At 48.7% G+C, this 12,536-nt stretch overlaps 1 protein-coding gene across 2 annotated transcripts; it reads left to right on the top strand.

Annotated features, from left to right (window-relative positions):
- Nucleotides 1-401: 401 nt before the first annotated feature.
- Nucleotides 402-12,033, top strand: rasip1 (Ras interacting protein 1). Of its 2 annotated transcripts, XM_019869160.1 has the most exons (16): nucleotides 406-712; nucleotides 1,288-1,409; nucleotides 2,297-2,748; nucleotides 3,518-3,778; nucleotides 3,847-4,094; nucleotides 5,333-5,494; nucleotides 5,962-6,166; nucleotides 6,875-7,173; nucleotides 7,332-7,493; nucleotides 8,711-8,751; nucleotides 8,984-9,138; nucleotides 9,852-9,964; nucleotides 10,050-10,338; nucleotides 10,777-10,940; nucleotides 11,009-11,150; nucleotides 11,619-12,033. In XM_019869160.1, exons 2-16 carry the CDS (start codon nucleotides 1,288-1,290, stop codon nucleotides 11,795-11,797), a joined length of 2,994 nt encoding a protein of 997 aa, XP_019724719.1. In that variant the 5' UTR covers nucleotides 406-712; the 3' UTR covers nucleotides 11,798-12,033. The 2 variants fall into 2 exon arrangements, 1 of the variants encoding a protein (XP_019724719.1); XR_002168178.1 differs by lacking the exon at nucleotides 11,619-12,033 and having other exon boundaries at nucleotides 402-712; nucleotides 10,102-10,338; nucleotides 11,009-11,124.
- Nucleotides 12,034-12,536: the final 503 nt, after the last annotated feature.

Genomic DNA, 12,536 nt, shown 5'->3' with positions numbered 1-12,536 from the left:
GGGCGGGTACTTTTGGGAGCCTGGAATAAAGTACATGCCATCGCTGTGTCTCTCACAATGTGAACCGTGGAAGAACCGCACCCTGGTCTTGGGACTCGCGTTCTCCTCCAAAGTTCACAGGTGTCCACCTCTAACTTTCTGTCTCACTGTCTTTGACTTCCCCCCACCCCCCACCATCCTCTTCCCTGTAAAATGCAAGAAAGTAAAGATCTCCAGTGTTCATTGTCCTTCTAATTACCCTTAAATGTCGACAGGAATGATTGATTGAAATCCACCGTGTGTCTCAAAGGTCCAAAGTGACTGTTCCAGCTTCTCCCGCTTTCACAGTCGCTGTTCCTTCTCTCCCGCTCTCAGTCAGGATATAGGTGTTGTCCACTGCAAAGGAAGGAAATTCTGTCACTTGGAACAATGGGCCTGGTTCTCTATCTATAGACTCAGAGAGGCCGAGAGAAACGAGCACAGCTCGTCGAAGCCGTCGAGGGGCAAAAGTGGAGTCAAAGTATTTGATACTTCGCAGAAGACTTGTATTCTTGGATGGCAGGAGTTGAGAGAAGCACACGTGTAGATGTGTGACGGACAGAAAAATGGAATTTCATCACAAGGAAAGGAAAAGACTGAGGATTGTTAGATTGCATTGAGCTGCGTATTTGCTTTTTGGGTACTAAAAAAAAAAGGGAAAAAAAAACTACACAAGGATCAGAAGTTCCTGTGGGTGAGTAGCGAATCATTTTTAGACCGAATCCTTTTTAAAGTTGTCTTTAATCTTGGGATTTTTTATTATTATTTTTTTAAAAACATTTTAGACATAATGGTATTTTAAAATGTCTTTTTTGGTCTAAAATGAAAATCAATCCACTTCAGGGCATGGATAATAAGAAAAATTGAAGGTGTTATCACAAATGCTTTGAGATTAGGATCACCTAAAGGGCAACCAAAGTGTATTTTTGAACGGAATTGGAGAAAATGGCGGCCAACCGACTTTCCAAGTGGGGACACATCCCTTCCAGCTGGACCCGAATCCGACAAAAGGATGTTTCCTGTTTAAGATGCCGTATTTTCCGGGAAATGCATTTGGGTTGATTTGGCCCTGTTTATTTCCACATTGTTGACAATTTACAGTGTGTTCATCCTGTTGATATTATCTTGACGGTGACATCATCCTATTGTTACATTGTTTCGTTTCTGGCACTGGTGACACATCGTCACGCAGTGTCCGGCAGCAATGATTGCATTTTTAGGATTTGCCTGTCTTTGAATGTGTCGTTTTTGTCCTTGTCGCCGAGTCAGATGGAGGGGTCAGGCAGTCCTCGTGTCAGAAGGCTCCATTTCCCAGTCGGTCTTTGGATCAATTCCCCCAGGAAACACTTTGCAAAGCTGGGGCGTCGCTGGCCCAGCGCCGTCTCCGTCAAGTGAGTCGAGTGAAGCTTTTTCATTGGGTTATCGTCTGTTCACCGCCACTTACCGCTCACTAAATTCAGCCAAATGTGTCTCATTTGTTGAGCCGGGACATTTTTTTTTGATCCATTCCTCCGTTTTCGATACCGCCCGTCCTTGCTGAATTTGGGCAAGAGGCGAGAGGTAAACCCAACCGTGGACTCGTCACCGGCCAATCGCAGGGCACATAGAAACATGGCACACCACCAAAAGAAAATATCAGAAGAACTCTCCACTTACACCGAGACAATGATAGTCTTGTTTCAGTCTACTCCCAAATGTACGGAGTCAGTGTGAAAACTTGAGTTGAACGATAAACCGATGTACTCGAGGGAAGTGAAGGCACTTCTCTCTTTCGTACACTGAATGAATGAATGGATGAGTGACCCGTGTACTTGCATTGTGTTGTCATCCTATTTTTCGACCATTTTTTTTCTACTTGAAATGTGACATGAAGCAAGCGAGGGACGACAGATGGACGCAAGGCTACGGCTATCGTCTGGCATCAATAAAATAACGAGTCGACATCCCGTTTTCACTTTCAGGAGATTTGTGTTCACACCTCGGTTGGAACATCATTTGTCTCTCCAAAAACATGCACGTTTCACTGTTGGAAGACTTTCAATCGGCCATCGAGGTGAATGTGACTGAGGGCGATTGCGTCCTGCGCCGCCATGAACTGGCACCCAGTCCAAATCACCACACTGTAGAACACGATGGGTCGGATGGTGTTCCACTGTCACTTCCAGTGTGTCCTTCCCGGCTTGTGGCCTTGCCCATTTTATTTTGGGCTTTGTTGTTTAGTCAGTCATAATTCACAACTGAACGGTCCCTTCCTCTTCCCCTCCTGCGTTGCTTCCAGATCGACCACCAGCTCTGACGCAGCCTCCCTTCACGAGGCCCCCTCCATTCCTTCCTCTTCCCTTTCTAACTCGACTCCCTCGCTGGCTTCCCCAAACCCGTCGCCGTCTCCTTCCCCGGCCTTCCTCCGGCCTCGGGCCGCGGCGCCCCAGTCGCGCGCCAAGCGCCTTTCCCACCTCTTCCTGCGGGGGCGCTCCAACAGCGACCGGGACCGGGCGGTGGGGGAGAGGGAGAGAGAGCTGTGGGCCCACTCGGCGGCATCCTCCAGTCACCACTACGTACCCTCGACTACTTCTTCGGCCCCGGGCCTGATCAAGATCTACGGGGATGCGCTATCCAGCGGCGCTAATTATCGCTCCCTGCTGGCCAACATTCACTCCACGGCCCGTCAGCTCATCGCTCAGGTCATCACTCGCTACACGGAGAGAGAGCGGGAGGAAACGGATGACGCAGGTAAAAGAGAAAGAGGGAGTGCAGTTTTTGTTTTTTTTTTAGTTAGGGAAGTTGCAAATGTTTGACGATAAACTACTGGCAAAAAGTTGGGGATATTCTGTTTTGGGGTAAAAATTCAGGAGGAAAAAAAATGATTCAGTATTTTGTGCACAACTTGCTGTGAACAAACGAGAAGCTCCTAAATTCACAACTGATGTTTGATCCACGAATGGCCCGATCCATTTCCCGGTTCAATCTGAACAGGCGTTGATACTGTACAGTCCTCTTGATCATTTTGTTCACATTTTGACATCATGATGAGCAAGGTGACAGCTACCTATTGATCAACACGACCTTACCACCGGAAGGCTCGAAACAATTCTCAGGGGGCGGCGGTCACTGAGCGGAGAGCCATCAGCGGGTTGCAGCAGAGATACAGAGAGACTAGAAGAGTCACTGAGAGGCATAGAATTGAACGTCCTTGGAAACTGAAAGAAAAAAAAAATCGATGTTCAGGTTATTTTTAGTTATCACAAAATTGTTGGACGTGCATTCGAAAGTTTCAATTCAGTTCACCTCCATTGCTTGCCGTGCATTTTAGGTTCATCCTGAAGTTGCACCCAAAAGTATCCTCAACTAGCAAGATTGTAGGACTTGCCTTATGACAACTTGAAACGTTAAGGCTTGAGATTGATGGGACTTTTTTTTATTTTTTTAATGTGAATTAGTCCCACTTCTGACATAATGCAAACGTCAACAGCACCTCCACCCTTTCTCCATTACCTTCCAGTTCTCCAGAAACACATCCCCGAGGACTTCCTTCTGTGTGATGTCATCGGAAAGCCCATCCAGCAGCCAGATGGAGTTATCAAGTGGGAGACGGAGTGTCGCAGAAATGTGGCCCCCTGGGAGTGCCCCTTGTTGTTGGCCGACATGTGGCGGCCCAAGGACGGATTCGAGCGGCGCTTTGAAATTCAGAGGAAGGAAGACTACGAAAGAGAGGAGAGGGAGCAGGAGAAAGAGCGGCAGAGGGAGGGCGAGAGCTACCAAGGTACGCCGAGGCTACCGGAGCGACGGTGACGCCGGCCGGCGCTCATCCTCGGGTTGTCTGGCCAACAGGTGTGCGCTGGAGGCGAAGCAGGATGTCGTCAGGGGGCGCGGCGGAGGAGGCCGAGCGTGGCCACCGCGGAAGGAACTCGGAGCTCAGGAGGAGCATCAGCGACATGAACCTCAGCCTGAGGCGCCGCCAAGGCAACCACGTGACCAATGACCCGCGCGGAGGCGGCGGCCGCCCGGGGTGCATCGACAACGGAGCCGCGCAGGACAGGAAGAACATTGTGAGCATGATCGACCCGCAGCAAGGAGAGGTGAGGGCAAACTTCCGTCACAACGCAACGAGAGCTTTCGGAGCGTCGCTTTCCGGAATTCTTTGAGGTGTTTTGTCTTTGGCTCACGTGACACGTGACGCCAAAATGTCCTGGGATTTGTTCAAGAACTTTTTGGAAAAGCCATCAGAGAACCAAGTGCAACGACAATGGCCAAGGCCACAAATTTCCTGTAGGGGGCGTTATTTGTCCTTCCAAGTTTCCCCTGATGACGCTCAATCTGAATGTGCAACAAAAAACTGGTGTTAAACGGGAGTCAGCACACGCCTAACGCCATTTATAATGCCTCTGATTCACCCCAAATGCAGTTCAGCGGTTCTGGTAGGCTTTTCCTGACATTTCTGTCATCGCATCAGTCAGAAGCAGGCTATCAAAGTCATTAAGCATTGAACACACAGAACAGTCTTCGCCAAGTGGAGAATATTTGGCACTGCAACACTGCACGTCTGATGAGTTCAGCTGTTTGGGTAGGCTTTTTCGGACATGTTTGCTTTCTGGCAGAAGCCTCAAAGGTTTTTGCTCACACTGGCTGCTATTTGGAACTGTTTAGAAATCGTTCCGCCTTGACGAAAGACTAAGTTCCTGCTGAAAGAAAAGAGCGCCCAGGCATGATGTTTCCCTCGATTTATGCCGTTCTTTTGTTTTGTTTTGTTTGACGCCAGAGTAGCAGTTATGTGCTCCCCAGTCAAGGGTGCAAGCGGTAGCATTCTGGACCAACTGGAGACGCTTCATGGAGGATTGGCTGACTCCGAAGTCAAGCGCATTACACTAATGCAGCCGAGATTACTTTTTCAAAGTCCTCACCCATAGCGCAGCGATGGAAGGGAAATGGGAGATTGTTGTCACATGTACTTGACAGCCAGTAGTTGCCAGAAATTCCGGCAGCTCCTCCAGTGTTGCTGTCGGCCTCTTGACAGCCTCCTGTGAATGATTTATTTTTTCAGTTTTTGTGATCTATGATACTCTGGGTGCACACTGGTTATTATTTCAGTTGTTTCATCACAGCTCTGTGGTTGATGTTTCAGGTTACGTTAAAACTGGATACTTACAAACTGGATACAGTTTTAAAATTATTGATCTCGATCTCATTTTTCTACATTACAGTGGTGTGTAGACTCCTTGTTTATGTCCTTGGTGGAGGTATTGATCCATGATTGGTTGTCTTCTAGTGATTTTTCTTTTTTTTTTTGTGGGGGATGGGGTGTGGTCAACATATTCAGATTAGAGCATCCAAGGCGGAGGCAAAGGTCGGATGGACGCACCAGCCGCCCGAGGAGAAGGACTACTCCAACTGTGACCTGGAGATGATGTCCCAAAGTTTGATCCTTCCGCCGACGGACCGGCCCTACTTCCTCTTGCTGCAGGGTTACGACCAGAGCAAGGCAAGACACGCTCACAGATGCTATCGCGCTCCCAAACAGCGGCGTAACCACGGACGAGCCCCGCGTATCCATGTCCGGGATGATGACTCAAATGTGGAGGCACACAAACACGTGCGCACACACCCAGGTCATGACATCATACCTGTATGCTCTTCATCGCCGCGTGCCATCTGCATTTCCATCTCACCGCCAGCCTCTCCGCGCCAGGCGTCCGACTCAAAACATCTGCCGACGTGCACAATGCCCGGACAACACACACTCCCGAAACACAAGAGGCCGTGTGCACATCACTCCATCTCGCACAATGACCTCACACAGGTCCTCTTTGTAGCAAACTGTGACACACTTTGTATAATGTCAACTCCCCTGTGTTCGCCTGCGTATCTGATGGGGGCTTGATGTAAACCGCGCAGACCCCCCGGGAGACATCCCTTCACCCTTTTCCGCCGCTGTGTGTTTTTCTTTAGGATTTTGTTTTGTACATTATGGCGGGACAGACACACGTGTTTGGGAGAAAGGCCACAATGAGGGAGCGGGAGAAGGACAAAGAGAGAGAGAGGAAGGGGAAGAAGCCTCTCAAGGTGGACACCTTCCTGTCCGCGCCCGACCTCCTGGCCCGACACTTACTCGTCAGGAGGGATTCCGCTGTTCCCGAGACACCCGCCGGGCGAGGTAGACACAGCGTTACAACAACAGAATCGACGCGCGACACGCGGGGGTCTTGTCGTTGACGGTGAATCATTACAAAAACAAACAAACAATAAACAGCCTCTAACTGCTAATTGTTAAAATGTACTCTCCAACTACGCGCAGCATCGCCGGCGCGGTCTTGTCACCCTTTTTAAGCAACAGATATTTCAAGAAAAATGGCGGCGACACGTGTTTACAAATAACATAACAATACTCAAAGCTAATGTATTCGTTATCCTCCGCAAAGAATGGAGAATTTTACTGCAGCTAACTGAGAAGCAGTGACCATCTCCATAGGTGTCTTTCAAGGTGATGAGAGTTTACAAGGAAATAATTCCAACGACAATTGAGAAAATCATTTTCGTGAAGAAAACAAAATCCAAACAAAAGTGCTTTTGAAAAATCGAAACGAGAGCTTTCGTTCTGAAACCCAACTAAAAGTAATTCGAATTCCAAGCCCCTTTTCGTCCTCATCAATTCATCTTGAATGTATTTTAAATGTACTCATTTTTCTTCGCATAATATCATAGAGGTTTGTTTGAAGGACTCTTTAGCTCTTGTTGTTTTGGGAGGCTTCGGTGTATGAACGGCAGTTCTCACATTTCAATGGGCAAAGGTCATTTGAGTTTCTTTTTTTTCTTTTTAATGAGTCGTCAAGGGATGCTGTATTCTGCTCTCATCTTCTTCCAGCCTTGATGCGGCCTTTCCGAGGGGGTGCCGTCACACACAACGGCTTGGCTCTCTACAGGGAGACTCTCCTGAAACCTGGCGACGTCATCGGACTTGGGGACCACTTCCTTTTTTTGTACCGCGACCCCCGTGTCACCCCAGCTCCCCCGTTGGCACTGACGCTGCCTTGGCACTCGGACGGCTCGCACCCCTGCTGCTCCTCGGGGTCGGCGGACAAGCAGGAGGCGCTGAGGCACTACCTGGGATCCACCGAGTCGGCGCTCAAGTTCCATCCTCGGCACGCCGATGCCTTGCTGCAGGTGAGGCGGGAAAAGACGCGGTGCCGGGCCACTGCCTACCTTTGTTGATTTGGGAAGAAAGGAAATGTCAGGAGTATGAAGCGGTCATTGCCGGTGGCAATCTGAACCATCCTTTGCCGGACGAATAATCGAGATTGCGTCTCTCACCGGTCGATTAGGAGATACTATCGAAAAACTCCTCTCCCGACTCTGGAGGAGGGCCTTTGGCACCGGCGTATCTGCTGTCAATCATGATCGACCACGCATCCAAGCGCCTCGACCCTGCGCTCACGCCGCAGATATTACTCAAGGCGGCCAACCAGATCAAAGACATCGTCTGGGTAAGTCACTTTGAACGGTCCCGAATGTCGTAGACAGGTGCACAAAGAGGGGCTGCTTCGATTGGCTGGGAATCAAGTCGACGGTGCTCACTCCCACAGCGACGCAGGCACCCATTTCTGACTGCAACCGTGGAGGAAAGTACCAAAAGAAAGGGAATGCCACCCATGCGCACAGTTGGACTGCATTTTGCGCTGAACTTGCCCCGGCCACAAAAATAGGACCCAATAGTATAAATTCCAGTGATCACGGACACACAAAGGCCACATTATTAGGTACAAGTGCACAGTTGTCTTGAGTGCATTTTGTTGAGTCTCTCTTGGCTGCACCGGTTCCAGCTACATGATGCTGGATTTCTATATTTCTATATTTATTTATTGTTCCAAGGAGATTTCAGCCTCTGTGTGTTGCCAAGTCAATCGGGTCTCAAACTCATTTTTTGTCAAGGGCCACCTTGGAGTTACGTCTTCCCTCGGAGGTCCGTTTCGACGGTGAAACCAAAAAAACGGTTTCATCGTCTCATCGCATTATTCCTTGTACATGAGAAATTAATGTCTCACGAGTTTTTAAATCAGTCGAGTCAGCGATAATTGTCAAATGTTGTTCAAGTGACTATAAACAGGGTAACAAAATGATTGCAAAATCTCAATGTTATTTGTTACACATGACAATTTGACATTTCCGTAGAGATTTTAGCAAGGATCGTGTAAGTTGACGGGCATGATTTTCTTTCGGGGGGCACATAAAATGACGTAGCGGTCCGGACCTGGCCCCCGAGCCTCGAGTTTGACACAGGTGGCCTAGAACTAGCAATTAGCAATGAGACTACTTTTTAGCAGTTAGTCCTAAATTCGTTTCAACTGACAACATCGAGCGTGATCATTTTTAGTCAGGCAGAATACTTGAGAGAAAACACGTACTGTAACGCGACGTGGCCTTTTTTTTTTTTGCAGTTTGAAAAGGAAAGCAGGTATTGTCAGTCAGTGTGCAGTGTGAGGTGACTGCCTTGATCAAGACAGATGCAGACGTGCCGTGTGCCCGTCATTGTGGATTGCTAAATTATGGAGAGGAGCAGGGATGAGCTGATGTCACTCCCTTGTGTTGCTGGAAAATGTGCTGTCATGGTGCTGGCCGCGGGGCCCGACCCGACTTTTACCACCACCTCCACACTAACCCGAGATGTCTCTCTCCTCTCTTCTGTCTCCAAATCTCTTTACAGGATAACATTAAGGAATTTGGGGATAAGCATCCCACGCAAAAGTAAGACTTTATTTTTTTTTTTTTTTGCTTCTTTGAGTGGCCTCGCGCTCAGCGATCCATGATACATTTGTCCGTGCGCTGTTATGACTGCGCTACATTTTTGTGGTGTGATGATAGCAAGTTGCAAAAATCGAGTCGGGTAAAAATAACCCCGTGTGTTATTATTCAAGACGTGAAGTTCCAAAATTATGTAAGCAACTCCTTCTGGAATGGCATTACCTGTTGTGTCCAGTTCCTGTGAGCCAGAAAGCGAGATTAGCGCAGCCAATGTCCAGAAGTTGTCGTCGGACCTCAGGCCACTGATGTTCTGGATGTCCAATGCCACTGAGCTCCTCAACTTCTTTCAGGTTAAAGTGGAGCACATGGAGAAAGAGTGGGAATTTGAAGGTGAGAAAGCGAGAGAAAACGAAATCCGCTGGTCGCCGCAAGAGCATCCGATGAAGCAGAAGAGGGTGTGCGCACTTGTGCAATCACTTCGGCTCACTCTCCTTGAAAATAGAAATATATATTTGTCGTACAATTCATTCATGGTAGAAAATAGTTGTGAAATGATTCATCTTGTTCTCTTTTTTTTTTTTTTTTTTTTTTAATGTACAGTACCACCAAACCCTTGCAATTAAACAAGAGTGTGAGGACTTTGCATATCCCCCGCGTTCCGGTTTCACGGTCATAACTGCGGTCCGAGGCGAACCCTGACTACGATGTGGCCCGCGACGAAAATGAGTTTGCCAACCCAGATTTAGGACGTTCGAATTCTGAGGTCGAATTGTGGGTGGTGATTGTGTCAGCGCTGTTCAAAGTCGTGCGTGAATGCCACCGAGAAGAGCCAAGACATCTTCGCAGGCCAAGACTCTTTCATATGCCTGTTTGTCATTAAGACATTTATCCAAACGACCACTTGTCAAAAAGTCAACGTCAGCCAAGCTGCCATCGCTGAACCCGCACCAGAATGTCATGCGTTTGTACTCCATTCATGATTGACACAATTGGCAAAGCCGTTTTTTTGTCAACGTCACGCCCGTCGCTGAGGTCATGATGATTTCAGAGGGCAAAAGCGGCGCCTCCTTTTGAAACCGTCCTCATGCTTGTTCATAACACAGCCCCGGGGGATCCGCTGTTGACGGCCGACATGGACACATGCTCAGAAGCTCTTGCGCAACTCGATGAGGTCATCATGCACACCTTCCAGCAGTGCGTCTATCATCTCACCAAGGTAAAACATGCCAGCCCCGCCGTCGACGTTATTCATCCGCCTCGCGTGCAAATGAGCCCGCTTCCTGTCCCCCCCTGTCCGCAAGACCCTCTACTCGCTCCTCCCTGCCCTGCTGGACACCAACCCTTTCTCCACAGAGGAGAAGGAGAAGGAAAAGGCCGCAGCGGCGGGTGCGGAGGGAGAGGGCAAAGGAGACCAGGAGGTGGACGACGTGTCCGCCCTGCCGCCCAAAGTGGCCGGGCTGGTGGAAGTGTATCGCTCTTCCCTGGTGCTCTCCCGGGAAGCTCGCCTTTCCCCGCCGCTCACCTCCCAAACCTTCGGCTACCTCTTCTTCTTCACCAACACCTCTTTGCTCAACACCTTGTTGGAAAGAGGTGAGAAGTCAACCATTGCGCAACCATGATACGCGACGGATTGCGTCATATCTTCCTTGACGGATGGTAGCGGCTAACAAGCTAACAAGCTAACGACGGCCCCTTCCCAAACTTGTCTCACTTTCACACAGTCAATGAAATGTTAAAATGAAACTCAGTCCTGTAGCCCGGTTGTCAAGTTTGGAGACTGGATGTGAGATGACGATTGAATGAAAAAAAAAAAAAAAAAAGAATATTCACAAACGTAGCAATTTTCATGGTTTGATTGAAATTGGAAAAAACACGTAACACCCATTTCAAGTGAACTCTCATTCAATGATGAGATGTTAAAAAAATCCCTGTTGTGTGTGTGTGTGTGTGTGTGTGTGTGTGTGTGTGTGTGTGTGTGTGTGTGTGTGTGTGTGTGTGTGTGTGTGTGTGCGCGTGTGTGTTTCAAAGACGCATTGTTTTCTTGGTCCCGAGCCGTGCAAATCCGTACAAACTTGGACCTGGTCCTGGACTGGCTCCAGGGGGCGGGTCTTGGGGACATCGCCTCCGAGTTCATGAAGAAGCTGTCAGTCATCGTCAACTTTTTATGTATTCCTAAAACGCGTCTGATCCAGGTAAAAGGATTTCCCCTTTGTTGCCCGATTGGACTCTGCGGTGGAACTTTTTTGCTTTTCTTTTCTAGTCCTCCTGGAAGAGTTTACAAGAGGATCACGCCTTGCTAAGCCCCGCCCAACTGCACCACCTCCTCACTCATTACAAGCTCGGACCGAGCAGAGCCCCCCCGGCCTCCTGGGCTCCGCCACCTGGCACGGTGCTGAGTGGAGGTACAGTAATACGTTTCATACTGACTATAAACTCTTGGCCTAAACACGATAGAGGTGCTAACTTGAGAGCGCCACTCAACACCAAACTCTGAAGTCGTGTTGTCCTTCATTTCCAAGAGGCAATTTGTTTTGTGTCCAGTGTTGGATTTGTTCGTCCAATCAGATGTCAGCCTCTATGTGTTGCCATGTGCACCCAATCTGCCCGTAGAATCAGAAGTGCCGGCTGCTGTAACTTCAACTACACTGGCAATTGGAATGTTTCGAAAACCGACCATTTTTTTCCAATTTGACAAGGGCAAGTCAGCTCCGATTTGTTAGTCGGAGCAAAACATGTGCAATCTGCGCACATAGTTTGTATTTCTGGCGAGGACGGTGTGATTTATTTTTGATCGGGGCGTCTGCCGAGGGCCTTTAAAACTTATCCAGGTACAAAGTTTGATATTTCTATCCCGCTTGCTGACATTTCAGACATATTTGAGAGCTTCCTGGACCACCCTCCTCTCATCCTGCCAAACGAGACCCCTCGGCTTGACCTCTCCCAGCCGGTGCCCAGCTCGGACCTCCAAAAGGAAGTGACGCGCCTTCGCACCTTTTTGTGGGGGCTGGACCAGGACGAGCTTCCCGCCAATCAGAGGACTCGGCTGTGAGCCGCCCCGGATCGAGATTTACGGATGTCGCATCAAATACAAACCACCAAACTTCACGACGTTCTCATATCGCTTCATGTAATCCTTTTCGATTTTTCCAAGTACTGTAAGAGGACCGTGTTGTTTTGATTCCCCAAATGTACCGAAAAGCCTTTGGAGCAAAGCTTTCAATGTTTGTCTTACGTAAGTGTATCAAGGAAAAAGTACTTGTTTGTAATAAAAGTCCTCAGTCTCCATTTGCCCTTTGAGTTTTGGCAAGCTCGTCCCAAACGAAGGCCTCTGGTGGTAGGCGGGGCTTTGGCATCAGCGGACAAAAGTGTGTCCACAGGGTGGCGCTGCAGGACCCATTCCCCCTCTGAGTTGAAATGATGAGTCTGCAAGTAGAAGCGCTTGACTAAGGAGGCCATCATACTTGGACATAATCACCAGCGCCAAAGGCACAGCTCTCATTTCCTGTCATCATGGTCGCATTTTGCGTCGGCTCATGACTCAAGGCAACAAAATGATGATCAGACAAAAGTCCCCACCAATGCAAGTTATCGTTTAAAAAAAAAAAAAAAAAAAAAAACAAGGTCAGAGCTGAAAAGTGCAGAGGCCAATTTTAATTTCCCTTCAATTGATGTGACACATCGGAGTGCTTTCCCATTTCATTCATGTGGTAAAGTCCCTCGATGATGTCCGAGCACGAAGGGCAGACAGGTGGTGCCGCTATCGTGGCGTCAAATGACTAACGGCGTGG

This window comes from Hippocampus comes, unplaced genomic scaffold (genome assembly GCF_001891065.2).
Source record: "Hippocampus comes isolate QL1 unplaced genomic scaffold, H_comes_QL1_v1.1 scaffold67, whole genome shotgun sequence".
In the NCBI taxonomy this organism is placed as follows: Eukaryota; Metazoa; Chordata; class Actinopteri; order Syngnathiformes; family Syngnathidae; genus Hippocampus; species Hippocampus comes.
Note: the sequence above shows the minus strand (reverse complement) of the source record. Positions and strands in the feature narration are given on the sequence as shown.

Bases quoted from the DNA above. Each gene is read 5' to 3' on its own strand.
- rasip1 (XM_019869160.1), top strand. From the start codon at position 1,288: ATGGAGGGGTCAGGCAGTCCTCGTGTCAGAAGGCTCCATTTCCCAGTC. The intron at 6,167-6,874 runs GTAGACACAGCG...ATCTTCTTCCAG, and splicing joins CGAGACACCCGCCGGGCGAG to CCTTGATGCGGCCTTTCCGA. The intron at 7,174-7,331 runs GTGAGGCGGGAA...CCGGTCGATTAG, and splicing joins ACGCCGATGCCTTGCTGCAG to GAGATACTATCGAAAAACTC.